This window comes from Canis aureus, chromosome 2 (genome assembly GCF_053574225.1).
Source record: "Canis aureus isolate CA01 chromosome 2, VMU_Caureus_v.1.0, whole genome shotgun sequence".
In the NCBI taxonomy this organism is placed as follows: domain Eukaryota; kingdom Metazoa; phylum Chordata; class Mammalia; order Carnivora; family Canidae; genus Canis; species Canis aureus.
The window spans coordinates 34419983-34441025 of record NC_135612.1 but is presented as its reverse complement, the minus strand read 5'-3'; the positions used below and the strand labels follow the sequence as shown (position 1 = coordinate 34441025).

Here is a 21043-nt window from a genome sequence, read left to right as displayed (position 1 = left end):
TATAGCCATGTTAATCAAAATAGGTCAATAGTTTATGTCCCCTTTTGATATAAAATATGTTAACTTTGCAAAATTATCACACATACACTAACTTTCTTGACATAAATGAGTATTGCTTCCAATAGCTGAAGAGGGATGCAAAGTTCACAGAGAACTTGTAGCCAGCATAATTCCAATGGTTGGTCTCATGTACATTTTTATTATGAGTACAAGATGAATAAATTAGCCTTCAACTGACTAAAATTGAAATTACTGACTAAAATTGAGTTACTGAAATCTGTAACTCAAGCTTGAAGTAAGTCGTAGAATTTGCCTCCATTGCTGAAAAGAAGATATTCATTATGTTCATAACAGATTTTTTTAAAGCATGGAACTCTACAATTGTATGAATCAGAACATTCATCATTTTAGTATATTCTTATTGGAATTTTCACATAGTTTCCTAAGTTCTGCTTTTTACCAGGTTGCCCATCACTGAATTTAAATTTTATTACATTTTAAGCAGGTCACTGCACCCTTTATTCTTTTAGCTCTCCATTGGCTACTCCTCATTCCAATATCTCACTAACCCTTGAAGAACTTGGTATCTCATCTATTCTTGATCATAGGCAAAACTACTGCCTATGATTTCAGTAGGGCCATTAGTGTTAGGGTGATGCTCCTTTAGGAGGTTGGCTAACCAGGACGAGCACAACAGCCAGGTCCTGAAAGTAATGAGGCTTTCAGTTCTGGTCTGAACCAAACACAATGCCAGTAGATCTACAACTACCACAGAAGGGATCAGTACATATACTATAGTTAATAAAAAGGGAGAGGAAGGGATGAGCCTGGCAATGACCTTGGGATTCCAACATGCACTGTTTCAAAAAGTTTAAATTCAAAAAGTTCAGTTTTTAGGTAGTTGACTGAATTTTAGAATACATTTTTCCTCAAAACATTATTATAAATTGTATTTAGGTTCCCAAGAACTAAAATGTTTAGTTCAAAAAGTTCAGTTTTTAGGTAGTCGACTGAATTTTAGAATACATTTTCCCTCAAAACATTATTACAAATTGTATTTAGGTTCCCAAGAACTGGTATACCCTAACCAATAGTATGCATGGCACATCATGTTAGTGATGTTTTATAAGATGAAAGATGCTTTCTTGCATTCTTTTATTAAATGAAAAGGTTTGAAGTTTTTTTCTGAATTCAGGCATACAAGGGAGAAATCTCGGGTGGAGTAGGGTTTTAGCATCAGGAAGATATCAAAGGGTAAGGAGAAGCAGGGCTATGTGTTATTCCTAGCACCAGTGACTTATTAAATATATATATATATATAATTTATATTTGTATATATAGTATATTTACATATTTGTATTAATAATAATGTCAATTATCTGTAACTGAATGCATGAATAAACTTCTCTCCATTCGCCAGTCTAGAGGTGAGTTAAATATAGAAAGAGGAGGCATATACCCCTCAGGGCTGGGCTTCCTTTTGACATCCCTCACAGTAGAAAAGATGCTCCTCACATGCAGTGTGAATCTACAGTTACATCAACAATGAGGATGTGACTTGCCATAGAGCAAGGAGAATTAATTATCCAGCAGCATTCCTACTGGAGGGTTGAAGGAGCCCTTCACAACCCCATACAGGTGGGAATAAGCCAGTGGCATCACAGCGAGGCTACAATATAATAAAGATGCTGCCTACAGGAATGCCAGGTGAACAGTGCCAGCTTTGCTCTATCTCAAAACCCTTCAGCCTTTCAGATGGGAGCTGCTATGGTAAATATAAGTTATCTACATTAAGCATTCATCTGTTCTTTACAAGGACTCATAGGGCTAGAAAAGTATCAAGACCAAATTAAGCCTTATTTCTTTCCCATAACACCAATCGATCGATGCTCTGTTAATATTGAATTCTAAGAGTCCCCCCAAAATTTCATATATTGCCTGAGCTCTATTGTAGGAACTTTAAAGAAAGGTTATGTTTCCACTGAGTAAATGTAGCTGAGGCATGGTGTATAGCTCAAAAACTGACCAAGCCAGGATACTTTGCACGAGATGCTATTTCATTATCAAGTTCTGAATTTTTATTGTAGCAAACACTTTGTGAGCTGTTTATAAATTTGCTAATATTACTAAATTTTTTAACTTTGGAAAATGATTTCAAAATATACATGGGGCTGCTCTTCAGCATTCTAACAACTGGCCATTTGATTAGTAATATGATTTTTTAAGGGAAACTCCTGTATTAGTTTCCTATTGCTGCTGTAACAAGTTACCACGAATGTAGTGACTTAAGACAACATACGTTTATTACTCACTGCTCTGGAGGCTAGAAGCGTGAAGCAGATCTAACATGGCTAATATCAAAATTTTGGCAAGACTGGGTCCCTTTTAAATTCTCTAAGGAGGAATATTTCCTTGCTTTTTCCAGCTTCTTAGAGGATGTGTGCATTCCTTGGCTCCTGACCCTGAACTACTCCTTACATCATTACATCTCTTTCTCTGAGCCTGACACTCCTGTTTTCTTCTTATAAGTAGCCTTGTGATTATATTGGGCTCACCCAGATAACCCAGGATAATCTTCCCATCTCAAGAATCTTAATCCTGTCCACCCGAAAAGTTCCTTTTGCTGTGGTAGATAAGAAGAACTAGGATATGACTATCTTTGGAGGTTGTTATTTTGCCTACCACAATCTGTCTTCTGGTCCTCCTCAAAACTCCTGTCTGTCCCATATGCAAAATATATTAACCCCATCCCAATATCTCCAGTGTCACAACTCATTACAGCATTGAATTAAAGACCAAATCTCGGCAGCTCGAAAGTTCCAAATACCATTATTGGAGTTATCTGAATCAGCTATGCCAGATGATCGGGGGGTGTGATCTACCCTGAGGCACAATACCTTCCCATCTGTGAATTTGTGGAACTCAAGAAACAAGTTTCTGCTCCCCAAATCAAATGGTAGGACAGACATATAACAGTTACAGATATTCCCATATGAAAGGGGGGAAATGTCAGGAAAAAATGAAGCACTGTTCCCTCTCTCTGTCCTTTTCAGTTCAAACTGGCAGTGTTTCTCCTGGTATAAAATTCTCAAAAGTTTTGTAGGTCTCTTATGTGTGTCTCAAGAATTCACACTACTAGACTAGAGACTCCTAGTTAAATCTTTCATGGATAATCTAATCTTTATTCCTGTCTTTTGCTTAAACGGTTGAGGGGACCCATGAGTCACATACCTAATCTCAAAGAGTCTACTGTGTAACTGAATATTCTGACCTTTTGATATTTTGAGGCATTGGCAAAAGGCTGTCCAACTATACAAGGCGTGGTTTTTTTTTTTTCTGACAATTAATCTTCTAATTATAGCATCTTTTGCAACCTGAATAGACTGAGAATTTCCCAAATCATCAAGTCCTGGTCCCTTTTTGTTGGCAGTTATTCCCTCATCCTATCTTTTTCTTCTCACATTTTACTACAAGCAACAGGAAAAAAAAAGGCCCCAACTACAACACTTTGTTTGGAAATCTCATCTAAGTATCCAATTTCATCATTGTATCCGTTGCATAAAGCCCCTGGAATTCTTTCTGGATTCTCTAGGAGGGAATCTGTTCCTTGTCTCTTCCAACCTTCTAGGAGCCACCTGCATTCCTGAGTTTCATGGCCACATTACTCTGATCTCTACTTCTGTCATCACATCTCCTTTTAGACCCTGAGTCTCCTCCTCCCTCTCATAACACTTGTGACTATACTGGGCCCATCTGAGTAAACCAGGATAATCTTTCCTATCCCAAGGGCCTTAATTTAATCACATCTATAAAGCTCCTTTGTCATTTAAAGTAACATATCTATGGGTTTGGGACTGTGGGGAGTTAGGACATGAGCATCTTTGTAGGACCATTTTTCTGCCTGCCACCAATACACCTCCTACTGCACTAGTGCAGTATTTTCATGTAAGTGAAGAAGACTCAAATCTGAAGAAATTATTGAGTAGACATCTGGAGACTAAGCCCCTTTTCACACTTACCAACTTTTTTTTTTTTTTTCAGAGAGTAAAAGCAATTGTTATTTTCTTTCTTTTTCAAATGGGAAACTAGACCAGAGAAGTTAGGCAGTTTTACAAAGGTTACACAGTTAGTTAATGGCAAAGCTACTTTAGATTTGGCTGTTTTAACCATCTTAAAGTGCTTTTTAATGTGAGCTGCCCCTGGTCAAGCAGGGAGCTCTCTAGTGAGTTTAGGATCCTAAACCCTTAATTAGGATAATATAAATCCAAGTTGAAGCAAATAGTTTATCTCACAAAGTGCCCTTTCCCACCCTAAAAATAAAATGTTGTTGAAAATTGGGACATATGTTTCAATGAGTTAATGCTTAAATGTCTTAACAGAACTGGGAAGCAAAATTGAAATTCAACCTCTGGGAAAAAAGTACTAGATTCTTGGTTCTACTAGTAATTCAGTAAAGTTTTTCCATAAGGCACATTTCTTAACCTTTTGGGTTTCAAAAGTGAAAGTTTCTAGTAGGTGTCCTGACTGGCTCCTTGGAGCTATGACAATCTATTATTCTTTAGAGTGCTTTGATCTCAATTCTGTGTGAAGGAGGTTAGTTATATATCGAGGCATTCTACATTTCAGGGACTCCATGAATGGAAGGCTTCCTCTTATCTAGAGATATTTTTTGAGTATTATAAAGGCATAAGCCATTTTGGAAATGTTTGAAGAGATCAAAAATTTAAATGTTGTTTGCCTACTGAGGCTGAAACATTTGCTATTAGGGGATTTAGCTGAATAATACATTCATCCTTTAGAAGACATTACATAGATGTATATTTTTCCAGGATTTGGAACTATACTTCTAAGGAGGCCTTTTAAAATGGAGGAACAGTCCATGAGGCTTTACTGATAGTACTTATTGAGATAGTAATTGTAGAATTACTATCTTTTTTGTGTGTTTTTGCTGAAATTACTCTTTCTTTAAACATACTCTTCTTTTTAGATCCAGCTAAATTCTGTCCACTGGTCTCTGCCTACCATCACTAAACTCTCTGCTCCTCCAGCTATATGCTGAAAGCAAACTCATTGGTATACAATTCTTATCATCTTTAAATATCAGTGTATTCGGTTTCAGAAGTAACCAGCTCTCAGCACCAAACAGCCAGAATAAAGGAGAACATGAGATGAACTGAGTAAGAAAGAGATGAGACCACCATGGCAGAAAGGAAGACTTTTAATCCTTGTTATAAATACATGATGTTGGCCAAGAAAGAAGGAAGACATGAGGAAAAGGGGAAAAAGTCAGGAGTGAGCACTGTGCCCACGGTGGGAGGTTAAGTCTCCCTGAGGGGATCTTCTCTGACAAGTAGGGGCAAACAATAGAAATGCCAGGTGGTGGTGCCTCCAGGGGCCATGGAGATGGAAGCAAAGTACCACCATAAAGCAGAGAGGGAGGAGGGATTAACCATGAATCACCACACTGCCAAGGACTCAGACAACACATCTGGCTTCAAGTCAGCCTCCAGGCCTGATGGGCAGTAGTATGTTTCCTGGGGGACAGAAGCTGTTATGTGAGCTGGCAGACATGGCTATGTCTAGAGAGAAGATTCTGCTGTGGAGAGACCATCTCCACATCACTCTGATGATGAGACTAGGGCCCGTAAAGTTGTCAACATTTGGGGGTGGGGGGCAACTTGAAGACTGCAGAGCTGGGTCTACTGGTTCAAATGTGTCATACCTGTGGCTGGGCTAAGACAGTCAGGATCACCTGAAGCAGCCCTGCTCACACCCTACCTCCCACTGCTCCCACTGACTGAGCCCAGGGTCTTCCTTACACCAGCATCCATAACCTGTCTGAACAGAGGCTGTAGACCAGCACAGAATCTCCAAATCAAAACAGGTCTCCTCTAAGTTCCTACAGCACTGTTATGTTGTGTGCTTATTCTCATATTTATTGCTTTATACTTGGCATTACAGCTCTATATATACTTCCTATCATCCCACTAAAAATTTGCGTCTGAAGAAAATTCTAGATTATCTGAGTTCATTGTGAGTTTATCTTTTAAAACATATTTGACTCCTTTAAATGTTCTGTCCCACTATTTGCTTTACTTTAAAAATGTCTTAAATTGGGGCAGCCAGGGTGGCCCAGCTGTTTAACGCTGCCTTCGGCCCAGGGCATGATTCTGGAGTCCCAGGATTGAGTCCCACGTTGGGCTCCCTGCAGGGAGCCTGCTTCTCCCTCTGCCTGTGTCTCTGCTTCTCTCTCTCTGTGTCTCTCATGAATAAATAAATAAATTTTTTTTAAAAAGTCTTAAATTTGCTAACAGCCAGATACAGTTAGCATTATTTTCTTATGTGTTGGCTAAATGCTCTCTTCACAGGCATTTTAAGTCATAATTTCCCTAATTCTAATAAGTAAGTATTCAATTTATCCACTTCATAGTCTCTAATAATAGCTCTTTTACATAGTTTATGTTATGTTGGAGAGGTCCTTTCATGTAAACAATCTAAAAGTCTAACAATAGCTAATTGGTTTAATATATGCATTATTTTGTTATTATTATACATTAATATTATACATATTATGTACACATGTGTATATGTAATATATACATGTAATATATGTATATATATAAACACATAGCCCACACATCTGTATCCTAGAATTAAATATTCATGTTTTAGAGTCATCGTTATATAGAGATTTTGACATGGGAAGTACCCTATTACTAATGTTAGGCATAAAAAAGACTGAATTTTACATATATTTTGCAAAAAAAAATACATATACATGTATACATGTATACATATACATCTCAAAAAAACCCTGAACAAAATTTACCAGGTGAAATTATGTTAAATGATATCTATTTGTAGTTTTCTCCTTCCAATTCCTCTGTACATTTCCACATTCTTCTATGAACATATACAGTGTTTCATTTTAAATGCCATATCCCTGCCTGAATGTGAAACTCTGGTGCTGTGTTCTAGTCCATGTGACTCACACCTTTTGAGCATTACTCCATCCTTGGGGGAATGGCCTCTCAAGCTATTGGCTTGAGACTGACTCATATGTTTGTGTCATTCATTTATTTAGAGAATACATACATTAGCTACTCTGTAATCATCAAGTGTGAATTCTGTGCCCAATTTAATAGCAAAAGGTTAATCTGTTGTAACAGGAGGAAGTAGTTAAGGCAAAAATGAATGTTTTTACATATTTATTCTCACCCTGAGCACATAGCAAGATCCAGACTCAATATAAGAGGGAAGGACCAATAGTGCTAATATCATGTCAAATTATTATTTGTCTAAAAACATAAATATAACAGTTATTTAAAGGTGAATGTTTTATGAGTTCATTCTGGGTAATTTAATTTCATTTTAAATAATAGATTAAGAAATTCAAAGAAACAGAAGATTAACGCATTAAGGAAATTTAGTGAAATTTACCTAATTAGTGAAGTTTGTAGCGAAATAAAAGCACAACAGTGTGGCCACTTTGGAAGTGTACAGAACCCATTACCACTTGGTGTGTGGTGGATGTGCCAGTAGGGAACCAGTGCAGTTGAGGGCCTAGAATCAAATGATGACTTTCTGACATAATAGCTCCACATCCTTGTCCTGATCCTTTAATGTCTATGTATCACTTTCCTGACTTCTAAATTCAGATATTAATAGCAACAAATCTTAACAATGCTACTCTGATTAGACGCATTAGTGCCTGGCATAGACCTGGTGGATATTATTATGACCATTGCTGTTTGAGTCATTGATGACAGTGGTAGTAGACAGTAGTATTATTATCTGGAGACAAGGCTTGGATTAAAAACAATTAGGCTGTACAGAAGATTGCTGTCATAATACAATTTCACCTTCTCTACAGTGTCATGTCATCAGTCCAGTATACAATAATTGTAGCCAGCTTCTGGTCAAGATTTTCACTGAGCATTTATGTTGCACATTTATATTTTTTGAGCTTATAAACAATTATAGAAAATCAATATATTTTCAGCCTTTTTAAAAGAAGTTTTTTAGATTACTTTGGATAAGGGATGGGAAACAAAGAATAAATCATTTTTAAAGCCATCGGAAATTGCTTTACAAGTGGTAATGTATGTATAGACACACAGACCAAGATACAGAACTGACTAGATTTGACTTAAGCCTTATTTTTAAATGATATGATCTTCAATGCAAACCTATATAATTTGATGGGACAGTTTAGACAATTTCATGAAAGATGGTAATTAAAATAATAAGTGAAGTACTTAACATGGTTTTATGGAACATGGTGGCTGCTCAGTAAATAGCCAGAATTGGTAAGTCATTTAAAGGTCTGCATCTCGAGATGCCTGGGTGGCTCAGTGGTTGAGTGTCTGCCTTCAGCTCAGGATGTGATCCCGGGTCCATGGATCAAGTCCCGCCTTGGGTTCCCAATGGGAGAGCCTGCTTCTTCCTCTGCCTATGTCTCTGCCTCTCTCTCTGTCTCTCTCATGAATAAATAAATAAAATCTTTTAAAAAATAAAGGTCTGCATCTCTTACTTTTCAGCTTGACCATCTCCGCAGAGTGCCCAATGCAACTTGAGGACTTCCCGATGGATGCCCATGCTTGCCCTCTGAAATTTGGCAGCTGTAAGTTATTTTCACAAGTAAGAACCATGGATATACTTTTGGGGTTATTTCCACATTTATTCAGAATTTAGGTTCCATATGTGAAAATGGATAGCAGTCTACTTGAGAAGACTCCAATGCTGTGGATTTCTTATACATTTGTCCTCACAGACTAGTTTCCTTATCTGTGACTGAGAGAATATGAGTAGAGGCATGAACCATCAGAATTTGATCCTGGCGAAGTGTTTCCAGATCTTCACCTGACACTTCTTTCTTGTTTTCAATTCTCAGAATGCAGGTTGCCTTCTCCAAGGTGCCAGTCTTCAAGACCCAGTTTCTAGTACCCAGCCAGTATCTTTTTTTATTGCATTATAGTCATTGCTGTCTTAACTGACTTCTTCTAAATGTTCCATGAGAGCAATGACATTATCATATTCACCCTCACTAACTGACCCTGTACACATATTAGGAAACATGAACATCTCTCTGATTCTAGTAGAAAGTATTGAATTCTAGCCATCCCAGACAGTGGAGTGAGGACACTGGCCCCAAAGTATGCCTACAGCCTCATCCTCACTTCTGAGATATTGGGAGGCAGGGTTAGAACCAAACTGTTCCATTCTTTCTTTATGCTATCATTTGTGCTTATGCTATGTGAAGTTTTCATTTTTGAAAGCAGAAGAATGTGCTCTTTGAGACTGAGCAGCAGACTTGTATTAATGTACTACATTTTTTATAATCGATAAACCAATATTGTTAAATTATTATTAATCAAGGTTCATAGTTTATGTTAGGGTTGACTCTTGCGTTGTATATTCTATAGGTTTTGATTAGTGTATACACCATTATATTATCATGCAAAGCTGTTTCATTGCCCTTAGAATCCTTTGTACTCCACTGATTCACCCTCCCTTCCCTCAGTCCCTAATAACTACTGATCTTTTGACTGTATCCATAGATTTCCTTCTCCAGAATGTCATATTTGGGATATAGGATTTGGGATCCTCTAGTATGCAGCCTTGTCAGATTTCTACTTTTACTGCTTTAACTAACCTTAAATGTGCTCAGAACACTTATATTAGCAGACAGTTGGACTAAATCATCTAACACAAAGCCTATTTTATAATAAAATATTGAATATCTCATGCAGTTTATTGAATACTGTATAAAAATTAAAAATGGAGTGATTGCATGGGCATAGAATGGTTGCAAATGTGTCAGTTGTTTACCCTTGTAATCACCTGGTTGATTGGGAGCTGTGGGTCACTGCTACAGCCCAGAACCACATATTGCTAGCTTGGGAAAAGATCACAACTCAAAATTTGAAGTACAGTTGCTACTAAGTGCATGTTGTTTTTGTACCACCATGATGAAAAATCTTTAGTCAAACCATCTTAAATTGGGAACTGTGTATATTTTTATATAGCTTTTTTAGTTGTTGCTGTAGTTGTTTACATACAGTTGACCCTTGAACAACATGACAGAGGCACCAACTTCCCATACAGTTGAAAATCCATGTATAACTTTTGACTCTCCAGAACTTAATTACTAATAGCCTACTGTTGACTGAAAACCTTGCCTATAACCTAAACAATCAAATTACACATATTTTATACGTTCTACGTATTATATACTGTATTCTTACAATAAAGTAAGCCAGGGAAAAGAAAATGTTACTATGCAAATCATAAAGAAGAGAAAATGCATTCACGGTATTATATTCTACTTATTGAAAAAAAATCATGTATTAGTGGACCTGTCTGTTCATACCCATGTTGTTAAGGGTTAACTGTATACATAACTTATCACAATTTACTAGTGTCTTCATTTTACCAGACCAACTGAAAAACAAAAACCTTACCTCACTTTAAATATGCTTACCTTCCCATAATTATAATACAGTTGTCTTAAAGATGTTTTTTGTACAGTTAGAAACATATCAGAGTGTTGGCTTTATTTGAACCATCAAACTTAGTTCTACAAACTCAAAACAAGAAAGAAATCTGTTATATTTATCCATATTTTTACTTACTGTCTTCTTTTTAAATTCTCATTGCTCCGAGATATTTTATAATAAAGTAATAAAAATAATAATGTGATAACATATTTTATAATAAAGCTTATCTTATAACTGCTTAGAAAACTTCCTTTAGCCATTTTTTAGGATAGACTACTGGCAATAAATTATCTTTGTTTTTCTTCATCTGAAAATGTTTTGATTTTTCCCTTCCTTCCTGATAGATATTTTCACCAGATATAATATTCTGTCCTGATAGTTCTTTGGCACTTGAAAAATGTGCTACTTTATTCATGCTTCCTTGTTTTCTGATGAGAAATCTGATGCCATTCAAATAATCTTTCCCTTATAGGTAAGATGTCATTTTTTTCTTTGGCTTTTTTTTTTCTTTGGCTTTAGTTTTCAGAAGTTTATTATTTGTATTGGTGTAGATTTCTTTGAGTTTATCCCGCGTGGGCCTTGCTAATAAGCTTCTTGAATCTATAGATTTTTGCCAAATTTAGAAGTTTGAGCAATTATTTCTTTGAATACATTTTCTCCCTCATCTTCTTTCTCTTCTCTTTTCCTGATTCCAATGTCATGAATATTAGATCTTTTTTTATATTCCCATAAGTTCTGAAGCTCTTTTCATTTTCTCCTGTTTTTTTCCATTTTTCATATTATTTAATTTCTGTTGTTTTATCTTTGAACTTACTGATTCTTTCCTTTTTCCCCTCCATCCTGCTTATGAACTCATGTATTGAGCTTTGTTATTGTATTTTTCAATTCTGTGAAGGTTAATTTACGTGTCATCTTGACTGGGCCATGGCATGCCCAGATATTTGGTAAAATATTCTTCTGGGAGATGTCTGTTGGGATACTTTTGGATAAGATTAACATTTAAATTAATAGACTGTGGCAAGCAGATTGCCTTTTCTAATGTGGGTGGGTCTCATTCAATTAGTTGAGGTCCTGAACAAAACAAAAAGTTGACCTTCCTATGATAAGAGGAAACTCCTCTTGCCTGACTGCCTTGGCCAGGACCATTGGTCTTTTCCTGCCTTTGAATCAAACTGAAACATCAGCTCTTGGGTCTCTGGCCAGCCAGTTCTCAGACTGGAACTCACCATCAGCTTTTCCCGGGTTTCCAGCTTTCTGATTGAAGGACTTCTCAGCATCCATTTTCACATGAGCCAATTCCTCATAATAATTTTTTTTAAAGATTTTATTTATTTATTCATGAGAGACACAGAGAGAGAGAGAGGCAGAGACACAGGCGGGGGGAGAAGCAGGCTCCACGCAGGAAACCCAACATGGGACACGAACCTGGGTCTCCAGGATCAAGCCCTGGACTGAAGGTGGCGCTAAACCGCTGAGCCACCTGAGCTGTCCTCTGTGTATGTGTATATATATATATATATATATATTTTTTTTAAGCGTATCTATGTTCTATTGATTCTATTTCTCTGGAGACTAACACATATACTGGTTCTGAGAAGTGGGTGCTGCTGTAACAAATACTTAAAAGTGTGGATGTTTCCTAAAAAAATAAAGTATGTAAGTGCCCTTAAAACTGGATAATGGGTAAAGACTAGAGAGAATTGTGGTGCATGATAGAAAAAGGAAATATTGCTGTCAAGGGACTTGGTGATTGTGGTAAGAGCTCAGAAGGAAAAAAGGAGATCTGGAGAGAAAGCTTTAATTTTCCCAGAGAATCCACAAATAATCATGAACAGAATTCTGATAGATATATGGTGTGAAAGGTTTTCTGGTGAGGTCTCAGCAGAAATGAAGGACAAGATATAAGAAACTGGAGGAAAGGCAATCCTTGTTTATAAATTGAGTGAATTGTGTTCAAAACAATTGGTTAAATTGTGTTCCAGTGTTTTGTGGATGGTAGAACTTGTAAGCAATGAAATCAGATATTTTGTTGAGATGTCTAAGCAAAGTGTTGAGTTCCTCATAACTGCTTCTAGTAAAATATGAGAAGCAAGAGATGAATGAGAGAAAGAACTATTAAGCAAAAAGGAACTAGAACTTAAATATTTGGAAAATCTTTAGCCTGCCCTATTGTGAAAAATGAGGAAGCTTATTATGGAGAGAACACCAAGGGTGTGAATGGACAATGACTTCATAAAATTAACACTCATTATGTTGATCAGCCATTTAAACAGAAACCAGGAAAAATGACTGCTAAGGCAAGTCAGAGATCATAAGGGCTGCCAGTACCATTATAGGCCTCAGTATCAAAGAGCAGAACTGCCAGCCCAGCAGAGTTGTGTGGGCAGGGTCCTTACAGACAGCCTTGGCAGCAGCACCCCACAGAGCAATTGGGATGATGCTGCCACCCCACTGGGCCTGGAGGACAAAGCATTAAATCAAAGAGGAAGATTCTCAGGCCTTAAGAACGCGCCTTGCTAGATTTGGGACTTGCTTGAGACTCATCACCCCTGTCCTTCTGATTTCTCTTTTGGAATTGGAATGTCTGCCCTCTGTCTATCCCGCTATTGTATTTTGAAAGCACATAATTTGTTTGGTTTCACAAGTTAACAGCTGAAGAAGAATTTTACCTTAGGATGAATGGAGTCTCACCCATATCTGATTTAGATGATATTTAGATGAGACTTTGTACTTTAGATGTTGGAATTGATGCTGAAATGAATTAATATTTTGGTGCTATTGGAGTGGAATGGCAATATTTTGCATTCAAGAAGGACATGAATTTGATATGCTATTTTGATAGCTCTAGACTATCTTTTGGTTCTTCAAGCTAGTGAGACCAAGGGATGTATCTAAGCTTAAGTCATCTCACAGCTCTGACTCAAAGCTTTTTAAGTAAAAAGGCATTCCCTTCTTCCAAGTGGTAACTCGCTCCAGTTTCTTTCTCTATTTGTTCACTCTCCAGGGCCTTCAGGGTGTTCTCCTTTACATGGTGTCCAGAGTTAGTAGTTGTTACCTGATAACAACTGCCACTAGCAGGGGAAGTTTTTTGACTCCAGGGGTTTTGTATCATTTCTATCATTTCAAAGAGATTTTTGGAATTAGGAGAGGTGACTGTGGGTGAGGAGCCCAAAGTTTAAGTTGGATGGAAATATTTTTTTTTTCAAACTATGAAACTTAAATGCCATGGGAAAATTAAACATGTTTATTTGGCAGAAGCAGTATAATGAAAAGGGACTTTCTCCAGGATTTATTTAAGTCATTTATTGCCTTGGGTTGGCTTGCACATCAGTACTTGAGGCAAAACCTTCAGAAGATCTGTATGACATTTTATTTGGGAATCACTGATTGATGTCCTTGAAGGGAAATGAACTGTTCATGTCCCCAAGAGGGAAATGAGTTGTATGACTTAAAATTATACCCCTCTTTGCATTTGAAAATTATGCTCTTGGTTAAAGGCAAAACACTAAAAGTGAAATTATCACTTTTTTCATCATTAGTTAAATAAGTTCAAGTTAATGTGATACTAAGGTATAACAATGGTGTGCAGGACAGGCAGTACAAAAGCAATTCTGGTAAACGAAAACATGTAACCCTCTAAATCCTTTGCTAAATTATCTCATATTCAACAGCCAACCAACTGCAGTTAAGTCATTCAAAGATAAAATACACATCTGATAGGATTTCAACATCACTTCTACAATCATACCAAATAAGAGGAATTAGTGTGTGTGTGCACGCGTGTATTTTTTTAATTCAGTAGAAAGCCCAAAACTAATATAAACATTTCCTGAAATCAGTAGAGTTTTTAAACTCTCATGCTAAATTTCTTTTTTATCTGCTTGATATTGGAAAATTGGTTTTAGATGTTGATTGCTTATTTATATCTGCCATTAATATCGTTACTATAAGATACAAAGCAATTAGGGTTTTCTTCATACGTTTATTATAATTTTAAGAGAAGAATTAGTATTTAATTGTTTTTCTTACTTGTCTTTCATCTTTTTGATTCACTAAAAGTAGCTGTTTGGCCAAGTAGTTCACTTATACCATGGGCATCTGAGCATGGTGCAGAGGCTAAATGTGATAGTATAATGAGTTTCAAATTACCCAATCCAACAGCTCTCTGCTCTTAGGAGACAAAAGAATGCAAATAGGTGTCATTATTCTAATGAGCCACATGCTCTGGCTTCTCTAATACAGAACTGAATTAACAGACATTTCAGTTATTGCTATCTCTACTCTCAAGAATTCAAACAAATGTTTAAATTAGCCTTAGTTTACAGAGGAATAGCTCCTAGTCCATAAGGAAATTCTGTAAAGATAATGGCATGGCTTATATTTGGAAGCAAATGCTTAAATCAAGACTTTTTAGAAAAGAAAAAAAAATTAATTTTTTTGTTCATTTTATTTGTGGAATGATGCATTAAATAGTAGATTAAATCAGTCTAATAGTAGACTACATCTGGATTCATGAAAATATATGCTAAATTAGATACAGATGCCTCTTTGGTAAACATCCAGTGGAGAGAATTTCACAAAATCAGGGTAAATCTCACTGTAGAGAGCTATTAGTTCATTCAAACATGTGGAATTATGACACTATTAACAGCATCATCATGCCCAGCCTGTAGCCACTCAGCATTAGTGTGAGTCTGTGAGGTCTTAGAAACATGTTGCAGTCCTGTCTGTGTAGTGTCAGAGTTTAGATGCACTAATTAACCTTGATTATTATTATTTAACAGATACACTGGACGTGTTCTCCTTTCTGCTAGGTGCAGTGAGAATCACAGAAGCGTGAGTGGTGCTGTGACCCCAAAAAGTTGATGGATACATTACATCATGAGGTTAAACACCACTGTACAGCTGAGAGCCAATTGGAATTCAGACAGGGAAACTCATCAAGGGGATGATATTTTAAAATATCATCCTGGAATCTGGAAGAATTTGTGTAGAAGGCATAATAGAAATAAGAGCAAAGCAAAATGACTGGGGGTCAGTTAGTGGAGGTGATGAACACCTCCTTTGAGAAATGACAGGATGGCATTACAACTCAAATGTGAAAGTGTAAATAGGCTGGCGGAGTGGGAGATGTATGTAGAGCAAGGGGAGAATGTGCTCCAATGAGACCAAGAGCTAGGAATTTGCCCTGAAGCACTAGAAATGCTAAGAGTTGAGAATAGGGTGGTGACCAGAAGTGACAAGTGGATATACAGGATGAAAGGGGGACACGAGTCAAAGATTGCATTACAATTTTAGGACTAGGTAATTTGGGAAATCTATTTTCCATGAGGAAATTGAAAGTAATTAGAAGGAACTACTGGTTTCAAGGTTTAAAAAAGCTGATTGGTTTACAAGATGGTGGGAAATTACTTGAAGGGATTTCCTCCTAATATTACCTCTAGCCTTTTGCCCTGTGCCTCACTCATTTCCATGAGGGAAGGGCCTTTTCTGCTGGGTGGGTGACAGCACTTAGTCCTTCTTGCCTGATTTGTTCTCATTTAAGTCCATGAACATGGAGAGCGCAGTTTTTTGACTCTCTCTGTCAGACCAGTCAAGGCAGTGACTACATAATTTTATATACTGGACCGTGGAGTGGTTATGCACCATTTGACTAGCAAATCTCAACCTTCCACTGTAATTTCTTGGTGACAAGGCAGAAATGTTATCTGTTCCTCTCCATTTGTAAATAGCTGCCCTTATGTCTCCATTGATTCTAGGAAGAAAGAGGCATGGCAAAGCCCCTCTGATCTGACTTTTAACTGATGATTTGAAAGCAGGGATATTGGGTATCCAGTAGGCTGCTAGAAATGATCTATCTACATACATTTATGTCTTATGAAGTTTGTAATCTAGATTATGCAATTGGTAGATCAGGTGTTGACTTGGATATTAGCTCAGGATACTGAGGTTCAGGAAGGCTGAGGACCCAGCAGAAGATCATAGAGGGGTTAGGCAGTGAGATCTTCTGAGGCAGTTATTCTGCTCATGCCCAGCTTCTGTTTCAGGGGGGGAAGGAAAGGCTGAGGACATGGCTGTCAGGGAACTTAAATTCTGTATGTTTTCAGATTACCAAAATTTTGCTTTTGGGGGTGTATCATAATCTACATTTCTTCTAACATCATAGGCAATGAATACACAAAGCAAACCAGATTTCCTCCCTGGTTATTGGCAGTTCCTGGGTTCCCAGGTACCCATGCAGCCTAGCAGATAAGGCTAACCTATGGTCTCCACACATTGTATTTGCTTTTGACTTACAGAAAGTGAATTCAGGTGGAAAGATCTCTTCATATGACTGCATCTGACACACACCAAGAATCCTTCCCAATATATGGGTAATATTTGCTATATATGGATAAATATTATGCTAATATTTATTAAGTACCTACTGTATGTCAGGCATAGGCTAAATACTTGACATTGATGAATATACTTTGTCCTCACAGTGCCCATAGGAGATGGGGAAATAGAGGCTCACCACAGTGATACTGGTTGTAAGTCCAGAGTCATGTTGCCATATTTCTCCCATATGTGGGCAAACACTCATTGCTTTGAAAAGGTCTTGTAAATAAGGGTTAATAGTGACATGGCCGCTTCCTAATCAAGGTTTGCAAAGCTAGACCTAGAGAAACAGAAAGTGTCAACTCAGGAGGAGACACTCAGAAAACTGAGATGAATTCCCAAGTTAGGTAAGAGTAAAAACATATCAAACCTTCCTGCCTTGCTCTGCTGATACATGGTCGACAGGAGGCGAGCATTATATTTCTGGAGCTCTAAATCATGACAAATGATAGCATAACAAACCTGACTGCCCCATTTACTGTTGTGCCTGGCTAAGAGATTAAATGCCACACAGCTGACACAAAGAGAAGAATTTAGTGCTGCTAAATACCCAAGATGAAATGCACATGAGTGATCATTTATTCTACTCTTAATTTGATGAAGAGAATAGTACTCACCAGTGCTGAACTGACATACCAGAGCCCATGCTGCCTCTTATTGTTTTTATTAATAATGCTATTAACATTATCAGTAGGCCATATAATACTTGATAACAGTTTGAAAAGTAAGACGATATAAATTATTAGTATGCATTGTGACTCATATATCACTTTGTGATTTCAAGTTAACTTTTATCCAGTTACAACCATTATTTATTGGGTCCTTATTATAAGATAACTATTATCCACATGCACACACATTCACCAACAATGGAGAAAGAGGCTTGTGTGTCCAGCAAATCTGTAGGTATCAGAGCCAGCCTTGTTCCCAGCCAGCGATCCCTGCAGCACAGCCATGCTTCCCTGGTCACATAGCCTCAGAGCACAAGGAGAGCCATCTGTAACTACGTGCTGTCTCCAGTCTCCCCATAGAGAGTGATGTACAGCACTGCAGTCAGGAGAGCAGATGGGGTGGTGTCTCTGTGTTCCATAGTCCTGTCCTCGTCTCCAGGCCATCTCAGTACCTCCACCAGCCCAGAACTCCACTCTGTGTCCTAACTTCCTCACTTGCCTCCCTCTAGGCCACCAGAGAGTACACATGCCCCTTAGACCTCTACCACTTTCCAGAATGCTCCATGTGTCATAATGTCCTTTCTCTCCTGCCTCCCATATGCTCTTTGCTTCTTTTCCCTTCTTTCTTGACATTTGGCACCAAGGAGACAGCTCCACAAAGAAAGCTTTGTTTCCTGTGTTCTGTACTCTTTTAGACACATCTGTGTTCCTAAATGTTCCAACTCTCAGAACTGACCCTGGTCACTCTAGCCTGTTGCCTTGAGGTTTGAGTTCCCTTATGAGCTTCAGGATTCGCATTTTCCAACATACTCATATTTCCCAAGGATTGTGGGGGACCCCTTCTCTTGGCCAGATTTCAGACACAAGGCTCCCCTGTGGATAGGGAAATGGAATGAGGAGGTATTAGTGGCACATCTGTAGCTCTCCTTACTGGAAATGTAGCTATGGGGAATGGGCAGGGGGGACAGCTTCACAGGGCAGCAGCTTTCCCCAATATGAGACAAGATGAACTGGGAATAAGATACAGGGCAGGTGTACAGGACAATAGAAAAGGAAGCTGCCTGAGTCAGTCTGCGGACAGTAAGAATCCAGGGAATCCATCTCATCACCATCCACTGTCTGCTTCACACTCATAGCCTTGGCCAGAATCCAGTGGGGTTCTCTGCTCAAGTCCATGTCTGAGTGCCACAGCTCTTTGATATTCAGGGTCCTATAGCATTTATACAGTAGGAAGGAATAGAAATCTCACCATCTCAGCATATGCATCTTGGCGCCTATGACCAGATATTTGGAAAGCAGCCTGCCAAGGTAGAGGGCATCATCAGCCTCCATGTACATCCTCAGCACCCAGAGCCACCCATCTCCCCAGGAGAGAAAGGAAATTACAACAGAGAGCACTTGTTTCAGGGGAGTGCTCCTCCCCTGCCCAATGCTGCCCACATTTACTTTTATATTACCTAAAACTTGAAACTAGAAGGTCATGTTAATTAAAAAAAAAAAAAAAAAAAGACAAGAATACCACTCAATATTTACCTGCAGTGTGAGTTAAGGGTAGTATCCATAATATTTCATCAGTTGCTATAACAGAGTCTGTTTACTTCCATTTCATCATTAATATGCAGATGGATCTCGGAATGGCCTTTGCTCAGGGACAGGGTACACCAGTTATTGGAAAAAAGTATTAGGTATCACACATCTAGGGGGAGAAGATCTAGTAAAAGATAGAGAATGATACAAGCTTATTGAAATATATTCCAATATAGAGGACTCTTTTGGGTTGGTCTCAGCCTATCAATAGTGATGCTGTCACTGAGGAATGTCTGGGCATAAATAAATAAATCTTTTTTAAAAAGTGGGGGGGGGGGCACCTGGGTGGCTCAGAGGTTGAGCATCTGCCTTCGCAGTTCTGGGTGTGATCCTGGGATCCGGGATCAAGTCCCATATCAGGCTCCCTTCAAGGAGCCTGCTTCTCCCTCTGCCTGAGTCTCTGCCTCTCTCTGTGTGTCTCTCATGAATAAATCGATAAATCTTAAAAAAAAATAAAATAAAAAGGAATGTCTGGGCAGTTGCCTGGCCACATTACTCAAAGTGAGTCCCCACAGACATTTCTCTGAGCTGAGCCAGTGCTATAGTGGGATCAGCCCTTGTGGTTCCCATTATGATCGCAAGATGCACCTCAGCAACAACCACTAGGAAACATTTGAAAAAACATTTGTTATTCTCAAGTCCTGGAAGGTATACAGCATGCGTTGGGCCACACAACAAGGTCACAGATAGAGAGAGGGAAAGAGAGTGCAGAGTTAGGGCTCCTCCTTTATTGGGGTCTAGGTTAGGGTGACTAGGGTTTGGGAGTTTCACTCTTTGTCAAATTTAAAATAGAAGAGCAAAAATTAGGGCACAAGAAGGGAAACGTGAGTGACTCAAGTGGCCAGCTATCTAGGTCACTCTAGGCTTTCTAAAAGGGGAACCTCATGGGTGGAGCGGCATGGCTCTTTATGTAGTTATATACCTGTGTTTAAGAGGGATGTCTTTGAAGGGAGTACCTCTGTACTCAAAGTGTAACATGAGGTGCTTATATTATAATCTAAAAACCTTATTATCAGACATTTTTCACTACAAAGACCTAAATACATGGAGAAACACATCATGTCCATAATGAAAAAGATGCAATACCAAAAGATGTTATGTCTTCCCAATTGATAATATATAGATCCAGTTCAGTTCTAAAATAAATCTCATCAGAGTATTTTTAAGGAAGCCAGTGCCAAAATGTATGTAGGTGAGCAGATGACCAAGAATAGCTAGGACTCCCTGAAGAAGAAATGAGGGGGAACCTTATGCTTCCAGCTACTGGTATCTTCTAAACCAGGACAGAAAAAGGGAACAGAGCAGAAGATCCTGCAAAGAGAAAGCCTGTGCATGATGGAAACTCTGTGAGTGGGTGGGAGAGACAGCTTGATGATGGCAATGGCAACACAGAAAACCACATGGAGAAAATGCTGTTGGATACTTTTGTTTGGAAAATACGTACAACTATAATCAACTCCTGGTAATTAAGGCCCTAAGGGTGAAGGATGACGCGTTAAAACTTTGATAACGCACGTGTAATGTAGTCTGATGTCAGAACAGGGAGGGGGGGCCTCTGAAATAAGATCCACAAGATAAAAAGATGGATAAACTTGACTAAAATTAATGTTTATCAAAAAAAAAGAAAAAACCCATCAAGACAGTGAAATAGCCACAAATTTGAAGGTATATGTAACGCATAGAACAAAAAAGAATCCTTTATACATAAAGGAAACATGAATGGGTAAAAACATGAACAGATTTCACAAAGAAGACATAGGCAAAGCCAAAACCCACCCCCCCCTCCACACACACACAAAAACAGAAACAAAAAAACCTTCCTCATTTAATGATGTCTGCCCAGAAAGTAAAACTACAAAGCAAACAGTGCAGTGGTTATCATAAAACTCAGAATACCACCTTGTA

General features: G+C 38.1%; 1 protein-coding gene across 4 annotated transcripts in view; it reads left to right on the top strand.

Annotated features, from left to right (window-relative positions):
- GABRA5 (gamma-aminobutyric acid type A receptor subunit alpha5) overlaps positions 1-21043 on the top strand; it is an 82581-nt gene that overhangs the window by 47365 nt on the left and 14173 nt on the right. For all 4 annotated transcript variants that reach the window (XM_077868394.1, XM_077868385.1, XM_077868372.1 and 1 more), the window contains one exon: positions 8541-8623. In XM_077868394.1, the coding sequence (XP_077724520.1) occupies positions 8541-8623 (83 nt within the window). The remainder of the gene's footprint in view (positions 1-8540; positions 8624-21043) is intronic.